Source organism: Anomalospiza imberbis, chromosome 24 (assembly GCF_031753505.1).
Source record: "Anomalospiza imberbis isolate Cuckoo-Finch-1a 21T00152 chromosome 24, ASM3175350v1, whole genome shotgun sequence".
In the NCBI taxonomy this organism is placed as follows: Eukaryota; Metazoa; Chordata; class Aves; order Passeriformes; family Viduidae; genus Anomalospiza; species Anomalospiza imberbis.
The window spans coordinates 6348207-6363786 of NC_089704.1; the positions used below are offsets into that span (position 1 = coordinate 6348207).

Here is a 15580-nt window from a genome sequence, read left to right on the forward strand (position 1 = left end):
GGGGGATCGGGGAGCAGCGCGGTTATGGGGACACGGAGATGGGGGGATCGGGGAGCAGCGCAGTTATGGGGTCAGGGAGATGGGGGGATCGGGGAGCAGTGCGGTTATGGGGACACGGAGATGGGGGATCGGGGAGCGAGGTTATGGGGACACGGAGATATCGGGGAGCGCGGTTATGGGGACACGGAGATGGGGGATCGGGGAGCGCGGTTATGGGGACACGGAGATGGGGGTGATCGTGGACCGAGGTTATGGGGACACCCAAAGATGGGAGGGGGATCAGGGTTATGGGGACACGGAGATGGAGGGGATCCGTGGCTGCTGCAGGGTCCTGAGGGTGGCGTGACCTGTGACACCAGTGCATGCTGAAGGTCTGTGGCTAGCGGGGGCCACCAGCGGATGCCGGGGTCCGTGGCTATGGGGGACCAGTGGCTGCAGGGGCACATGAAAATGCTGGGGACTCCCCAGCTCCGCAGTGTTTCCTGGCTGGTAGATGTCAGGGGTCCGTGGCTGCAGGGGGACAGGGAGATGGGGGCTCAGTGGCTTCTGCAGGGTTCCGTGGGTGCTGGGGCGAGGAGGCAGGCGCCGAGCCCCTCATCATCCCGGGGCAGGGAGGGAGGATCAGCCCCCGGCATCCGGCACCTGACGCAGCCCGGGCGGGTGGTGCCTTGTGGTGAGCAGCTCTCCGCACGTCCTGCGAGCGGGGACAGAGCCACCACCGCCGGGCCATGCCGGGGAGAAAGGCCCTGAGCGCCTGGGCGCTGCTGGCCAGCCTGGCCGTGGCCAGCTGGGGGGTCCGAGGTGAGTCCAGCAGTGTGGGATCAGCGGCCGGACACTCGCCGTGGTCCCTGGACATGCTGGGAGGGTGCTGGGAAGGTGCCCCAGGGCTTAGTGAGGTTTTCCACGGGGGAAGGTTTGGAATGTCGATGGGAAAAAAGGAACCAGGGCAAGGAGGACGGGGGAGCTGCTTTGCCCAGAGTTTTTTTGGGACAGCCTGATGTGATGCTTCCTCCCCACGAAGGAGCTGCGAGCTCTGCAGCGCCGTTCATCACTCGGAGGTGAAGCTCTCTGCTCCCTTCTCCTTGCACAGGGCAGGTCTACGTGAAGGAATTCAGTGGGAAGGTGTTCCTGGAATGTGTGCGAGCCCAAGGCAGCAAGAACATCACATGGTGGAGAGATGGGAGCACTGTTGGACACGAGGCACAGCTGGACCTGAGCGGGGTTTATGACGACCCCAGGGGCCTCTACGTGTGTGAAACAGGAAGCAAAAGGAGCAGCCTCCAGGTGCACTATCGCAGTAAGTGTTGCACACCTCTGCTTTTCCAGAGCCAGAACTGCTTGGAGTTTTCACCCAAGCCAAGTCTTGAGGGAATTTCCCCTCATCAGGGAGTGTCTCCACCAGTTTGCAGCGGGTTCCTCTGCGTGCGGTGTCATGCTGTGCTCCCTGCTCCATCTGCTGTGTGCAGCTCCTGGGGAAGGTGCACAGGGATGGGATCTGGGCACTGGGAAGGTTCACAGGACAACTCTGCAGCCCTGTTTAGTGCCAGGACCTGCTCCTCTGGCCCCACACTGGCTGTGGGGGACACGGGGCAGCTTGTGCCCCTGCCCTGGGTCACACAGCAAAGCCAGCTGCTCTCTGTTGGACTGGCAGAGCTGGCTGAGCCCTCTGGATGTGCCCCTGCCCTCAGTGTCCCTGTCCTTTTGGGCTTGCAGTGTGCCAGAACTGCATCGAGGTGGACGCTCCCACCATCTCAGGCATCGTCATCGCGGACGTGGTGGCCACGCTGTTCCTGGCAGTGGCCGTGTACTGCATCACTGGCCATGACAGGGGACACACCTCACGAGGTGAGGGACGGGAGCAACCCGAGGGCTGTGCCTGGCACCTCTGGGGGCTCTGTGTGGCACCCAGGGGCTGCAGCCAGCTCTTGGGTTTGTTTGTAAATGTTCCCCACCTTGTCCATTGCTCCCCTGGACCCTGAGCTTGTCCTTCTTTCATCCTTCAGCTTCTGACAGGCAGAACCTGATCGCCAACGAGCTCTACCAGGTGAGTGTGGGGGCAGCTCCGTGTGTGGGGACCCCTTCAGCACCCCTGTGTGTGTGTGGGGACACCTTCAGCACCCCTGTGTGTGTGTGGGGACACCTTCAGCACCTCTGTGTGTGTGTGGGGACACCTTCAGCACCCCTGTGTGTGTGTGGGGACACCTTCAGCACCCCTGTGTGTGTGTGGGGACACCTTTAGCACCCCTGTGTGTGTGGGGACACCTGTAGCACCTCAGTGTGGAGAGAATGTTGCCAAAGGCTGACCCAGCTCGCCCTCCCAGGGCTGGGCAGGTACAGTTTGGGTTCATCTCCCCTTTTTCCCCCCTGCCAGCCCCTGGGAGAGCGGGAGGAGGAGCAGTACAGCCGGCTGGCTCCCGCCCGTGCCCGCAAGTGAGGTGGGAAGACTCCGAGACTGCCTCCATCAGCGTGCTGGTTTGGCTTGGAGGCCCCTCCAGGATGGGCTGCTTGCAGCCCTGTGCTCCTTCCACGACCTCTTGCACTTCTATATTCCTGCCATTAAAGATGAGCCTGTGCCACAGGCTCCCTGCTCCATCTGCTGTGTGCAGCTCCTGGGGAAGGTGCACAGGGATGGGATCTGGGCACTGGGAAGGTGCACAGGGATGGGATGTGGGCACTGGGAAGGTGCACAGGGATGGGATGTGGGCACTGGGAAGGTGCACAGGGATGGGATCTGGGCACTGGGAAGGTGCACAGGGATGGGATGTGGGCACTGGAAGGTGCACAGGGATGGGATGTGGGCACTGGGAAGGTGCACAGGGATGGGATGTGGGCACTGGGAAGGTGCACAGGGATGGGATCTGGGCACTGGGAAGGTGCACAGGGATGGGATCTGGGCACTGGGATGGTGCACATGAAATGGGATCTGTGCACTGGGAAGGAGCACAGGGATGGGATGTGGGCACTGGGAAGGTGCACAGGGATGGGATCTGGGCACTGGGAAGGTGCACAGGGATGGGATCTGGGCACTGGGAAGGTGCACAGGGATGGGATCTGGGCACTGGGAAGGTGCACAGGGATGGGATGTGGGCACTGGGAAGGTGCACAGGGATGGGATCTGGGCACTGGGAAGGTGCACAGGGATGGGATCTGGGCACTGGGAAGGTGCACAGGGATGGGATCTGGGCACTGGGAAGGTGCACAGGGATGGGATCTGGGCACTGGGAAGGTGCACAGGGATGGGATGTGGGCACTGGGAAGGTGCACAGGGATGGCATCTGGGCACTGGGAAGGTGCACAGGGATGGGATGTGGGCACTGGGAAGGTGCACAGGGATGGGATGTGGGCACTGGGAAGGTGCACAGGGATGGGATCTGGGCACTGGGAAGGAGCACATGGAATGGGATGTGGGCACTGGGAAGGTGCACAGGGATGGGATCTGGGCACTGGGAAGGTGCACAGGGATGGGATCTGGGCACTGGGAAGGTGCACAGGGATGGGATCTGGGCACTGGGAAGGTGCACAGGGATGGGATCTGGGCACTGGGAAGGTGCACAGGGATGGGATGTGGGCACTGGGAAGGTGCACAGGGATGGGATCTGGGCACTGGGAAGGTACACATGGAATGGGATCTGTGCACTGGGAAGGTGCACATGGAATGGGATCTGGGCACTGGGAAGGAGCACGGGGATGGGATCTGGGCACTGGGAAGGTACACATGGATGGGATTTGGGATGGCAAGGCCAGGTCTCCCAGCCCCAAGCAGAAACAGCTCATGTGGTCTGAGTCCCCAAAACAGGACACAGACACCAAACAGGGCCAGCCAGCCTCACCTCACCCTGGAAGGACCAAGAAATACCCCCCTGGTGCTGGTAAGCACAGAGGCAGAGCTGTTGCCACGGGGTGGGTGCTGGTCCTGCTGTGTGGCATGGCACTGGCTGGGGCAAACGCTGGGGCAAACTTGTACATTGATGTACCCCAAAAATGGGGTAACAGCACTGGGGTGTAGGAAAATGTAGGGGGTTTTTGAAGCAAAATTGAGGCCCTGTACACCCAGAGCACTCCAAGCTTCTCCCAGCCCAGGGGAGAAGGCTGAGCAGGCGTCCCTGCAGCAGCGCTGGCTTGCAGAAGGTGAGAAGGTGGCCCTGAGTGGGTTTGGAGCTGCTGGGGGTTGGTGCTGTGTGTATCTCGCCATCTCCCCGCTCGGGCGTGGGGCCCGTTGTGGGAAATGAGCCCAGCTGTGCCTCTAAACCGCATCCTGGAGCTGCTGGGCTGCAGCTCCCCTGCTGCACTGAACCCCCAGCCCTGCTCTGCTGCTGCTTCCTCTGCCCAGGGCTGGCTCGGCCAGGCTTCCACCTGAAACAGGCAGCAAAACATCCCCGAGCCCTTCTTGACCTGTGCCTTAGCCTTCCCAACCTGCTGCTGGGCCCTTCTGGGGCTTTTACTGCCTTCTGGGGCTTTTACTGCCTTCTGGGGCTTTTAGTGCCAGCCTCTGCAGCTTTGGCAGCAAATCAGGCTGTGAAGGGGACAGCAGGGCCGGGTCACAGGCAAATCCCCCTTGGAAGGATCCGCTCTCAGCCCAGGGAAGCGCCAGAAGCAAGTGGAGGCACTCAGGGCAGAAATTAAAGTGCAGGGAAACGCCAACCGTGCAGCTCCTGGCAGCAGCTGGCTCTTCAGGAGCTCAGAATAAATCCATGGGAGCTGATCCGTGCTGGGGCTGGGATCAGCCTGGAGGCCCCTGGTGGCAGGAAGCCCCAAGGCTTCACCCTTGAGCAGGAGCAGAGAGAAGTGCGATGGGGAAAAGGAGGCCAGGACCCCGCAGTGAGGCTGCAGTCCTTTAATGAGCAGGAAATCTCTTGCCTGTGTGCTCATTTCTGTTCCCTGCTGGCAAACCCAAGCACACCCCAGGGTGGACCGCACGTCCCTGTCCTGTGGCCACCCGGCTTAGCCCAAAATGCCAGCAGAGCTGCAGAGAGCTGGCAACAAGCTGGGCAGAAGCGTTCACCCCAGAGCTGCTGGTTCCAGCCTGCCATCCCGGGATTTCAGATGCCCCTGGGTCCCAGGCCTGCGTACACCTCCCGCTGGCCCTTCCGGATGGGCTGTGGGAAGAGCAGAGGTCTCGGGTCAGGAATCCTTGCCCGAGCCCACGCAAAGCGTGGGGAAAAGCCCAGGAGAGCAGGAGCAGTGCACAGGGAGCCGCAGTCCTGCTCCCACATAAATCCCCGTGGCAGCAGCAGGGAAGGGGGCTGCACCCTCAGCACCCTTTTCCTCCGCTGCCAGGAGAACTGGGAGCTTGGCTGGATGCTTCTTCAAGGATGATTGAGCTGGCTGTCGGCCCCAGCCCCGGCTATCCCGCCCCAGCAGCAGGGATGGAAAGGGACTGTCCTCACCTCATAGTCCGGGTTTGGGACAGGGGGAGGACGCTGCGTCTTCTGACCTGAAACAGAGACACAGAGAGGGTGAATCCTTGGGGCTTCCTGCCACCAGCGGCCTCCAGGCTGATCCCAGGCCCAGGCACAGCACGGAGCAGCTCCCATGGATTTATTCTGAGCTCCTGAAGCAGCCAGGAGCTGCAGGGTTGGCTCCAGCACAGGTTCCTGTGTGTGGGAAGCTTTGGCACAGCAGCCACCCGCACCCCTGCACAGAGGCAGCCCGGAGAACACCCCTGGGAAGCAGGAGCATTGACTGGAAGCTCGTGGGGAGCAGAGGATGCCCCATCCCACAGTGGGCATGAAGGTTTCCCTGGGTGCTCAGAGGGTGGCACAGGCAGCAGGGATGCCTGCAGTGGCTCTCACCTCGTGGCCGACTGTCCCCACCGGCGCTGGCTCGTCCCTTCCTGCTTTTGCTGAAGTAGTAGACCAGGATCAGCACCCCCAGGGTGATGAGGAGGTCTGCAGTGATGATCCCTGCCACGGTCAGGGCGTCCAGCTCCTCGCAGGTGGCACACACTGCAGGGGAGGAGGGCAGGGGGGATGCTCAGAGCCAGGAGAGCCCAGGGCTCGCTCACCCGAGGGCTGGCACAGGGCTACGGGCAGCTAGGAAGGGGAAAAGGGCAAACTGAGGGGAAAGGGGTGAGTCCTTCTGCCAAAAATGGGCTCTGGCACTCTTTCACTGCTCACACAGAGCGGGAATGGCCTCGGCAGCACCACGTTCACCCACCCCAGCACTGGAAACCCAGCGTGAGCCCCCAGAACCTGCCCCTGCAGTGGGCAGGGGAGGGGGCTGCGCTCACCTCTGGCATTCAGGTACAGCTGACGATGCTTCTCACTGCCCCCCTCAGTACGGAAGGAACAGCTGAGGTTGGCAGGAGTGCTGTCATGGTCCCTCATAATGAACTTCCTCTCCTTGGTGTCCTGGGCTTTCCCAGCCAGCTTCCACTGGATGGCCTCGTGCTCAAAGGGACACGTGATTGTCACCGTGGTGCCAGAAATCTCCACCAGGAACTCCCCTTGGGAAGACACACCAGTGAGAAAGGAAACCAAGGGCAAAAGTCAAATATTTCAACCTGATTTTCAGTCGCCTACAGTCTTTATATCCCGCCAAATACCAAAGAGTGCTGGTAGAATTCACTTACCCTCCAGTTCTTCATCTGCAAAACAGAAAATAAGGAGTGTTAAAAAATCATCTCACCATTGCCTCACAGTGTTGGAAATGCCCAGCCCTGGTAATAATTCGGGACCAATTTCTCCAATCAGTAAGACCACTGTCAATTAATGAACAGTGAATTTTTCCTATCCTGCAATATTTACAATATTAAAATCTTTCTATTTGACTTTTATTCCTCGCTTTTGATGCATATTTGGGGGTTTTAGCATGGTAAACAGTAAAGGACGGCAGTAAAATACACTTACCCTCCTGAGCTGTGGTGCCAACTGCAAAAAAAGGAAAAAGAGATGTTAAGTAATTGAGCTTCAGATGTCACACATCTTTCCTACTCCCAGGATATCCTTTCTGAACTCAGCTGCTTGAAAGAGATGTTTATAGTCCCACATTCATGCTGAAGGCACCAGAAATATTCTGGGGGTGAGACAGGATGTTGTTCTGAACTTGGAAGCCATTTTCAACACAGCCTAACGCAGAATGGAAACTTGAATCATTTTCCAACCCAGCTCAGAAAAACGGTTGTTATTGACAGATGCAAACCCCAAAATTCTGCTTTATTGTCATGGAGCAAACACTGCTGGGAAATCCTGGTTAGAACCTCTGTCCTCTGCAAGAGAACTCGCCGGAGAGTGGGAGCCTGACTTTGATTTAACGCTGTAAAACACTTTATTTGTGTGTTTTTTTCTGCCTTGTAGGAAACAACTTGCTCCATGAGAGGCTCTGGAGCTGGCATATTAAAGAAAGAGGTTTTAGGAGGTGTAAGTCAGATTTGGGATCTCCTTTAAAGACATTTGTCCTTTTGCAAAAAGTAACACAAATAAGCGATTGCAGATTTGAATTCCTCAGGCAGCGGACTTCCCCGGGGAGAAGGTGACCTGATGGTTTTTATTTTACATAGATACATTTAAAAAAGATTGATAAACTGATAAACCCCACTTCTATCCTCACAAAGGCTGATATTTGCAGCGCTTTGGCAGAGTAGTTGGAGTCTTGTAACAGCTCTTAATGGATTGATTACCTTGCACACTTATCTCTCCTCATTACTGGGTTCTTTAGAGCCTTTACAGGTAGTCTGCACTTCATCCTAAACCAGCGGGCATCCCAGCTGCCCAGGTGGGAGCTGCCACCACACCCCTGATCTCCCACCAAGCCTGAATCCCTTACCCAGCAGCACCAAACGCTTTGAGAAAAGTGCAGGGATAAAGGATAAAACCAAAATTAGGAGCGTGGAACCTTACAGCTCACACTGCACCGAGCTCCAGCCCAGCCGCCTGAAGTTTGGGGACTCACCTGCACACAGCAGGAGCCCCAGGAGGGGCAGGCACTGCTCCAGCCTCATCCTCGTGTTCCTCCTCCTGCTGCTCCTCTCCACCACATCAGACTGGCATGGCTGTGGCAGGAAAGAACACGGTGGCTTTTCTAGAAAGAGTCCCAGGATTGTTTTTCCCAGAATTGCTACCGACCCGAGCAGGGCTGGGGGACTCACTCTTTCCAGAGCAGCCAAGGCAGACCCAGACACGTGAAATAAGCCCAGGTCAGGAAGTGCGGAGGCTCAAAATGTCTTCATGGGACGTCACGGCCAGCCAGGGGTGGCTGCTCTGCTCTGCACCAGCTCTGCAGGGCTCCTGACAGCTCCTGGAGCTGCCCTGGCAGCAGAGGAGAGAGAAACAAGCAGGAATCAGATTTGCCATCGGGACCTTCCCAACAGCGTCTCAAAGTGAGAGTTTGAGAAGCTCCAACTGCGGCAAACGCCTTCACGTGGAGCCCCGGCGTGGTTTGGGTGGGAAGGGACCATAAAGCCCATCTCATCCCACCCCTGCCATGAGGGGGACACCTTCCACTGTCCCGGGCTGCTCCATGCCCCGTCCAGCCTGGCCTTGGGCACTGCCAGGGATGCAGGGGCAGCCACAGCTGCTCTGGGCACCCTGTGCCAGGGCCTGCCCACGCTCCCAGGGAACAATCCCTTCCTTGTATCCCATCCATCCCTGCCCTCTGGCAGTGTGAACCCATTCCCCCTTGTTCTACCCTACAGCTGCTGAGGAAGAGCCCCTGTCAGGTCCCCGCAGGTCCCTTCAGGCACTGGCAGGTTGGAACGAAGGAACCGGGAGCTCCACCCGAAGCTGAGCCCCCAGAGCCCCTGCACGGGCACAGAACCGAGGCCATCGCTCCCTGCCCATCCCCTGCGCTCAGCCCCTCTCCAGGGCCCTAACCCTGCAGCATTTTTGGGAGGTTCTCCCGCTCGGGCGCTGCCCGTGGAAGTGGCTGGCCCCACTAGAGGGGGCTCCTGGCCCGGCCAGCGCCGCACGCAGGGGATGGTCCCCCCCAGCCGGGGCTTGGGGCACGCACAGACCCCGCGGGACCGGGCCAGGGGCACTCCAGGCTCTGCTGCCCGCAGGGGTGCTGGCAGGGACAGACGGGGTGCCGCTGTGCCCCATTTCCTTTATTGGGGTGCTCTTTGGCCGTCAGGGCTTTCTTTTCCTTATTTACGTTTCAAGCGGAACATCAGAGAATTTAGGTTACTGGTGAGTGTGCCAGAGTCTGCTATGGGGAGTGCACGTGCTTGGGAAGAGGATGAAGACTGGCAAAAGTCTGCAGGCAAAGGGGCTGTTCCCAGCCCTGTGCAGAAACAGGATTAGGAAGTGGCAGCAAATTGGCTGCTTAAACGTTAAACGCAACCTGAACAAAGCCCCAGAAGGAGGCGATATGCTGGAATTGTAATTGAGTGGAAACATGGGGAGAAGAAGTGATGGAGGGCTAACACGGGACCAAATCATTCCTGGAAAAGGGATATCCTTGGTGTCCAAATCATTCCGGGAAAAGGGAGATCCTTGGTGTCCAAATCATTCTGGGAAAAGAGATATCCTTGGTGACCCGGAGGGGATGTGTTAGCACACACAGGATTCCCTGTTCTGTTCTGGGCACAATCCAGGCAGCTGACGGCCTCAGTGATGTTTTTTTCCATCACCAGATCGCTGAAGGGACACCCCTCCCAGACACCCGGAGGTTCAGGCACCCTGCCCTTGCACCCCTGCAAAGGAAATGGGCACCAGGCACAACTGGAATCCGTAAGCTGGCATGACGTCTTGAGACGGGATGGTGAACCAGACACAAACACCGACACTCGTCACCGACGGATCATGAGACGATTGGCTCTCGCAATTAAGGGATGACTATTGTGTGAATATTAAGAGAAGCTTTAGTGATGTATAGTTATGTTATTGTAGTTTAGATGTCCTCTGTTCTCCCCACAGTTCCCTTTCCCCCCTCTGTATTGCCATCAGACAGCGTGGGGTGTCTAGGACAGGTAGAAAGAAGGCGAGCACCTGTGCCCCTTCCATGGGGCAGCTGGGAATGGAAAAGCTTGTTGCTGGGGGCGGGGGAGGGGGGCATGACAACCCCTGACCCTCCAGTCAAGTTACAAGAAAGCAATCTCCACCGATAAACGATAAACGGCAAAGAAAAGCTGACTGAGAGACTTTGGGAGGGGCCAGGGCTGGCTGAGCCAACCCCCAGCGGTATAAAAGTCTGAGCATCCATCCTGAAGACGAGCCAGCCACGTGGGAGAGAGCCACAAAGGCAGCTTCCAGCACTGCGACTGTTTCATCATTTAGTCCTTTTGTTGTGTTTTGTTAAGGTTTAATAAACCCTTTAAATTTTTTGAAGTGAGCAGTTGTCTCTCACACACCCCAGTGATTTATGGCCCTCGAATGCAAACATCCTCATTTTGCCAGCACACAGGCTCGGATTGCTTTCACACTCTCACCACTGCCACGTGCCGACTGCAGAATATTTTGTGTCCCACGGAATATCTCACTTACTGGAATATGGCCGGGCTGGACCCATTTTCCACCTGATTTTTCCCAGAACTTCCCAAGCACCAGGCTCCCAATCCTTGCCTACAACCAAGGAACGTTCAAATCACTTTAGGGTAGGTGTCTGTATTTGGTGGGACGTTTCCATCCTCTGGGTGAGGGCCCGCAGTGCGGCCACGGATTGTCAGTTTTGGGCTGCTCCTTTTAGGATCGTTTGCAGGTTTTTTGCCGAACAAATGGCCCTCATTCCTTCGAGCCACCTATGAGTACCTCCAGGCAAGTGTTCTTTTACCTCCCACAAGAGGGGAGTGGTTTCGGGTGGCGGCTGGGAGGAGGAATGATTGCAACACCAAAGAGCAGGGGAATATGGGAGGGAGAAGAAATTAATCTTACCTTGGGAATCGCGCTGATTCAGAGCAGGAGGGAGCGGGGCTGGGCACACCTTGGCACGGAGCGCGCCCTGACTCGGGCAGGGGGAGCGCTCACCTTCCCTCGCAGGCCGAGCTGGGGGCAAGGAATCTGCCCCGTTGTGCTGGGAAGACTTTGAGAAGCTCATCTTTTACCCGGTCACGGAGAACCCGAAGCGGATTTACCTTTGCAGCCCCGGATTTGCCTTTGCAGCCCCGGATTTGTCTCCCCCATGCGCGGCCGCACCTGGCTGGGCGCTGCGCTCGTCCTTGGGGCGCAGCTCCGAGGTAAGGAAACCTGTCTCTGGCCGGCCTTCACTTCCCTCTTCCGAGCCCTTAAATTATCCCCGAGGCAGAGGCTTTCCCCCCGTCCTTGCTGCGATTCTTTCTGCGCGGGGTTCGCTGGAAGAGGCACGAAGTGGTTGAGTTTCTTCCCCAACAGGTTTGGGCGTATTCGAGAGGAAGAACACTGATTTCCTCCACTGATCTCCTCAGCTCTGCTTTCAAGCTTTTATTCTCTCCTGCCAGGAATCTGAACTTTACTCTCAGCCTTTTTTTTTTTTTTTTTTTTTTTTTTCCTACCTTTGTTCCTAAACAATCAGGGATTGTCCAGGAGCTCCAGCTGCAGATCCTTCTTTACACAGCAAAGGTTCCAGACTGACACGAAACTCACTTGAATTTTCAGTGGTTTATATCAAAACACCTGGATTTTAATAATAACATATCTTCCTTTCTCCAAAAAGGTATTTTACTCTTATTTCTCGCTTAATTCTTTTCAAGGGGTTTAAAATGAACAGATTTGGCACCGAATCCATGTATGAGCAACGTGATCTCTGCCAATGAGGTTTTTCACGTGTGAACACTTTCAATGTTTTGGCATTCCAAGCCTTTTTTCCCTTTCAGATAAGGAATTATTTAGAAGGAAGTATTTAGCCATAAATTGCTTCCAAATACATCTTTCTTGTGTAGTTTTATTTTACAGCCCGAGATAAGCTCTATTTTTTGTTTTGTTTGAATCACACTAGAGTGAGTTATCTTCCTAATATGACAAGGTATTGATATTTTCTATTTCCTTCACCAAGAAACCATATTTTTTTTCTTATTTTTCACTCTCCTCCTCTCTTCTCCTTGCTCTATTCCTCCTGGTTGTCCCTCTTCCAGGGCAGCATCGAGTGAGCGATGCTCACTTATTTTTAAAGCAGCAGCCATGGTGGTTGTGGGGATGTTTCTTGGAAAAACAAATCCATGTTTACCTTGAGGATTTCCTCTAGACGTGGCTGAATTTACCTGCAGTTGCCCAGCTGGGCTATAAAGCCTCTAAAACTGGCTCTGGATGCACCAGTAAGAGCAGTTTCACCGTGGTGTGCACGAGGCTGAGGAGAAAGTGTAGAAAGGGAAGTTCTAACATGGGAAATAGCAATTATCGGGTGCGTTTCAGTCCAGTTTGAAAGGGTTTTTCTGAATAAATCTGCAGGACCACCCCCCCCCCGGAATGCCTGGGACACTCAGGCGATCGCAGATAAGGCTCCCAGGGGTCTAAAGCCGATAAGGAGCAGCGATGAGCTCACTCGGGACAGTGATTTTGCCCCTCTGTTTGCCCTGCAGCGCTGTGGCTGGCGGCAGCAGTGGAAGTTCACACAGCCAAGGAGGTGGTGGCCGTGAACGGGACCAACCAGCGGCTGAAATGCACCTTCTCCAGCAGCAGCCCCGTGAGCCAGCAGCTGTCAGTGAGCTGGAACTTCCAGCCCGAGGACCTGACCGCTCACGAGCCGGTGGGTGAGATCTCTGCACTCTGTTCCAGGGGCTCCCCTCACCCCAGCACCCAGCGCTGGGTGAGCAGTGAGCGGGCACAGACACACCCCAAACCCACAAGCACATCTGGGCCTTCGTCACTTGTAGTGATTAATCCGAGCCCTGTTTATAGAGCCTGCCCAAAAAACACTCCCATGTTTAGTTTTGGGTGGTCAGGGTTAAAATATTTGTGGCTTTGCAAAGCTGGGTCTGCTGACATGGCCAAGCCCTGTCTTAGGTGACATCCTGCACCCGACAGGAATCTCCCAGGCCCCTTCCAACCTAGGCCATTCGATGTTTCTGTGACTTTTGTAGGTATTTTACTACCTGAAGGAGCCCTACGAGCCCCCCACGGGAAGGTTTAAAGACCGAGTTACCTGGGATGGGAACATCGAGCGTAACGATGTTTCCATCATCATCTGGAACCTGAAGCCCAGTGACAACGGGACCTTCACCTGCCAGGTGACAAACTGGCCAGATGTCTATGGCACCATCGGGGAGGTGCGGCTCCGGGTTGTGCAGAAAGGTGAGAGGCCAAGAAACCCCCCCAGAGGTTGTGTGGATTTAAGCAGAGTGGCCTTCTTCCACATCTGGGAAAATTATGGGAGAAAAGGGGTGCTAAGTAGAAAGCATGAGGGGAAAAGGGGAGCTTGAGGAAAGGTTTTATTCACAGACACAGGATCCCAGCCTCGCTCCTCCCTCCTGTGTGTCCCTCTGCTTCACTCCTCTGCCTCTCCCCACGCAGTGAGCTTCTCAGAAATCCATTTCCTGGCCGTGGCCATCGGATCTGCCTCTGCGCTGATGATCATCGTGGTGACAGCCGTGATTATCTGCCGGCAGCGCCGCAGGAAGGCGCGAGACAGGAGGCTGGAGGCGGCCGACACTGAGAGGTGAGGACACAGCACGGCACGGGGGCAGAGGCTCCTGGGACAGCTTGGCACGTTTATCTCCACAGCCTTCCTGAATTCTTGGCTTGGACCCTGCATGGAGCATCCGCAATGCAAACTGCCAACCCAATTAGCGATAATTGGCTGCGTGCAGGCAGAGCAGAGCCCCAGGATGGACACGCTCTGGAGTCCTCATGTGGCTCTTGCCCTTCTCAGTAGCTCCTCACTCAGGAGGTCGCAGCTGCTGTGGTGGTGGCGGGCAGATGACCACCCTGTCCCCCGAGCTGTGGTCACCACACGTGTGTCACACTCACCTTGTCACCTTGGGGGTGCTGTGTGTGACTCAGGACATCCTGCTGCTCAGCCTGACACTGATTTGGGCTTCTTTTCTCTTTTTTTCCTCCCATTTTTATAACAGTAAAGAAAAGGAGAGCCTGAAGATGAGGGAAGAAAAGGAACCCATTCCATTGGAAGATTAAAGGCCTTTGCTGGTGTGTACAATGCAGGTACCCAGCCAAACCTTCTCTAATTAATGCCTCAGTGTTCCTGGGGACTCTCCAAGACAGATTCCCTCGGCTATTTCCCTGCTATTCACATTCAGAACTGAGGCCACAGTCACACTTTGCTGTTGAGGATCCTTCAGAGACAGCTGAACAATCCCCGAACAATCACAGCCTCTAAAATGTACAAGAGATTTCTCCACCCTGGTGTTGAGGAGCATTTGTAGGAAAGCCATTGTTGCTGCTTTCCATGGCATTCCTGCTTTGTAGATGAAGAGGAATGAATTACTTCCCTTTTGTCAGTTTGGAGTCTGCTTTTTGATTACTTTAACCTTTATTGTTTTAAAATTGCAACAGGAAGTCTGGCACTGTTCCCATATTCACTGTCTTTGATTAAACATGTCAGCATAAATTTTACCCACAGTTCCTGAGGTCAGCAGTTGCCTCTGTTATTTTGGTTTTTGACAATAACCCTGAGTCACGGATGTTTGTTTTTCTTACAATCTTTCTTCTCAGGTGCTTCCAAAGCAGCTGGTGAAAGCTTGTAATTTGGGGTGTTAGAACAAAGCTGGATTACAGACGCCCCACGCTGCCAGTGTGGTACCTCTGCTCAACCTGAAAGTCCTGGTATGGAAAGAGGGTGACTTGACATGAGCTGTGAATTCCCTTCAGAGAAGCAAAGCAGGAGGATCTTGCCCTGTGAACAAAGAACTTTCCTTCATCCTCTCAGCTGGGAGCACGGCTTCTCTGGAAGATGAAAGTGCCAAGACTGACTGAACGGAGGGCTGGGAGGTGTTTGAGCAGATGCACTCTTGCACCTTAGAAACCACAGCGTGCCTTTGAGCTGCCTGGGTTTTGTTCCCTGAGACTCTCCCTGGCATCCTGAGAAGGAAGGCTGAGCAGTGAGGTCTCAGCTGGTAGAACAAACGTCCTTGGAATCCCTTTTCTACGTTAGATGGACAGTGTTAGAGCTGGGCAAGGTGTGCTGCTTGCTGTTAGGGATGACATTCACCAGCCAGGGTGGTTTGCACATCCATCTCTGGCAGCTGTAGGAGAATTTGGGGGTTGAGGAGAGTTTTCTGCCTGGGTTCAGCAGCTCCCCCCGTTCCCATTCCCACTCTCACTATCCCAGTGCTCCCCTCTGTTCCCCAAAACTGGAACACACGGAGTTCTAACGGTGTCTAACCAGCCCCAAACCAATCCTGTTACAGTATTTACCCAACCCCAAATCAAAGCATTGCCCTGTTTGTTTGTAGAGTGTCTTTATGGCTTTATAACCTGTGAAGTGCCAGCGTTCCCTGGCTGTTACCTGGCTGTTACCTGGCTGTCTGCTTTCATTTTCACTCTCCTGTGTTGTAAATAAAGGCACCTTGCTGGCAGCTGTGCTGGTGTGGAGGGGAGCTGTGATCTGGGGGCATCTGACTCCTCAGATGAGCAGATTTGCACTGTTTGTCCCCAAAATCAGATTTGTTACCCAGTGTGCAACAAACCAATAATGAAATTCTTCAGGGAGATGTTGATTATCAATTTCACAGGGTGCTTGGTGCTGTCCCACAAATCCAGCACACCCCACTGGACTTTTA

At 55.5% G+C, this 15580-nt stretch overlaps 3 protein-coding genes across 5 annotated transcripts; 2 read left to right on the forward strand and 1 right to left on the reverse strand.

Moving 5' to 3' along the window:
* The first annotated feature begins 694 nt into the window (after nucleotides 1-694).
* LOC137462125 (T-cell surface glycoprotein CD3 gamma chain-like) lies at nucleotides 695-2592 on the forward strand. The gene is made up of 5 exons (XM_068172188.1): nucleotides 695-801; nucleotides 1091-1297; nucleotides 1714-1845; nucleotides 2004-2044; nucleotides 2372-2592. The coding sequence occupies exons 1-5, from the start codon at nucleotides 729-731 to the stop codon at nucleotides 2432-2434; spliced, it is 516 nt and encodes a 171-aa protein (XP_068028289.1). The 5' UTR covers nucleotides 695-728; the 3' UTR covers nucleotides 2435-2592.
* Nucleotides 2593-4819: 2227 nt separating this feature from the next.
* CD3E (CD3 epsilon subunit of T-cell receptor complex) lies at nucleotides 4820-8144 on the reverse strand. 2 transcript variants are annotated; one of them, XM_068172369.1, is made up of 7 exons: nucleotides 7891-8144; nucleotides 6849-6869; nucleotides 6572-6586; nucleotides 6230-6445; nucleotides 5793-5945; nucleotides 5388-5434; nucleotides 4820-5096 (listed from the first exon to the last, which is right to left on the reverse strand). In XM_068172369.1, the coding sequence occupies exons 1-7, from the start codon at nucleotides 7937-7939 to the stop codon at nucleotides 5040-5042; spliced, it is 558 nt and encodes a 185-aa protein (XP_068028470.1). In that variant the 5' UTR covers nucleotides 7940-8144; the 3' UTR covers nucleotides 4820-5039. The 2 variants fall into 2 exon arrangements, with proteins under 2 accessions (XP_068028470.1, XP_068028471.1); XM_068172370.1 differs by lacking the exon at nucleotides 6572-6586.
* A 2879-nt stretch (nucleotides 8145-11023) lies between these two features.
* LOC137462123 (myelin protein zero-like protein 2) lies at nucleotides 11024-15373 on the forward strand. Of its 2 annotated transcripts, none has more exons than XM_068172186.1 (6): nucleotides 11024-11107; nucleotides 12425-12591; nucleotides 12926-13136; nucleotides 13356-13500; nucleotides 13916-14003; nucleotides 14514-15373. In XM_068172186.1, the coding sequence occupies exons 1-5, from the start codon at nucleotides 11053-11055 to the stop codon at nucleotides 13974-13976; spliced, it is 639 nt and encodes a 212-aa protein (XP_068028287.1). In that variant the 5' UTR covers nucleotides 11024-11052; the 3' UTR covers nucleotides 13977-14003; nucleotides 14514-15373. The 2 variants fall into 2 exon arrangements, with proteins under 2 accessions (XP_068028287.1, XP_068028288.1); XM_068172187.1 differs by having other exon boundaries at nucleotides 11033-11107; nucleotides 12428-12591.
* The last annotated feature ends 207 nt before the right edge of the window (nucleotides 15374-15580 follow it).

Coding starts and splice junctions, on each gene's coding strand:
- LOC137462125 (XM_068172188.1), top strand. CDS start 729: ATGCCGGGGAGAAAGGCCCTGAGCGCCTGGGCGCTGCTGGCCAGCCTG. Junction 802..1,090: donor GGCCAGCTGGGGGGTCCGAG/GTGAGTCCAGCA, acceptor CTCCTTGCACAG/GGCAGGTCTACGTGAAGGAA. Junction 1,846..2,003: donor CAGGGGACACACCTCACGAG/GTGAGGGACGGG, acceptor TTCATCCTTCAG/CTTCTGACAGGCAGAACCTG.
- CD3E (XM_068172369.1), bottom strand. CDS start 7,939: ATGAGGCTGGAGCAGTGCCTGCCCCTCCTGGGGCTCCTGCTGTGTGCA. Junction 6,870..7,890: donor GGGGCTCCTGCTGTGTGCAG/GTGAGTCCCCAA, acceptor CTTTTTTTGCAG/TTGGCACCACAGCTCAGGAG. Junction 5,946..6,229: donor GCTGTACCTGAATGCCAGAG/GTGAGCGCAGCC, acceptor CCTCCCCTGCAG/TGTGTGCCACCTGCGAGGAG.
- LOC137462123 (XM_068172186.1), top strand. CDS start 11,053: ATGCGCGGCCGCACCTGGCTGGGCGCTGCGCTCGTCCTTGGGGCGCAG. Junction 11,108..12,424: donor CCTTGGGGCGCAGCTCCGAG/GTAAGGAAACCT, acceptor TTTGCCCTGCAG/CGCTGTGGCTGGCGGCAGCA. Junction 12,592..12,925: donor ACCTGACCGCTCACGAGCCG/GTGGGTGAGATC, acceptor TGACTTTTGTAG/GTATTTTACTACCTGAAGGA.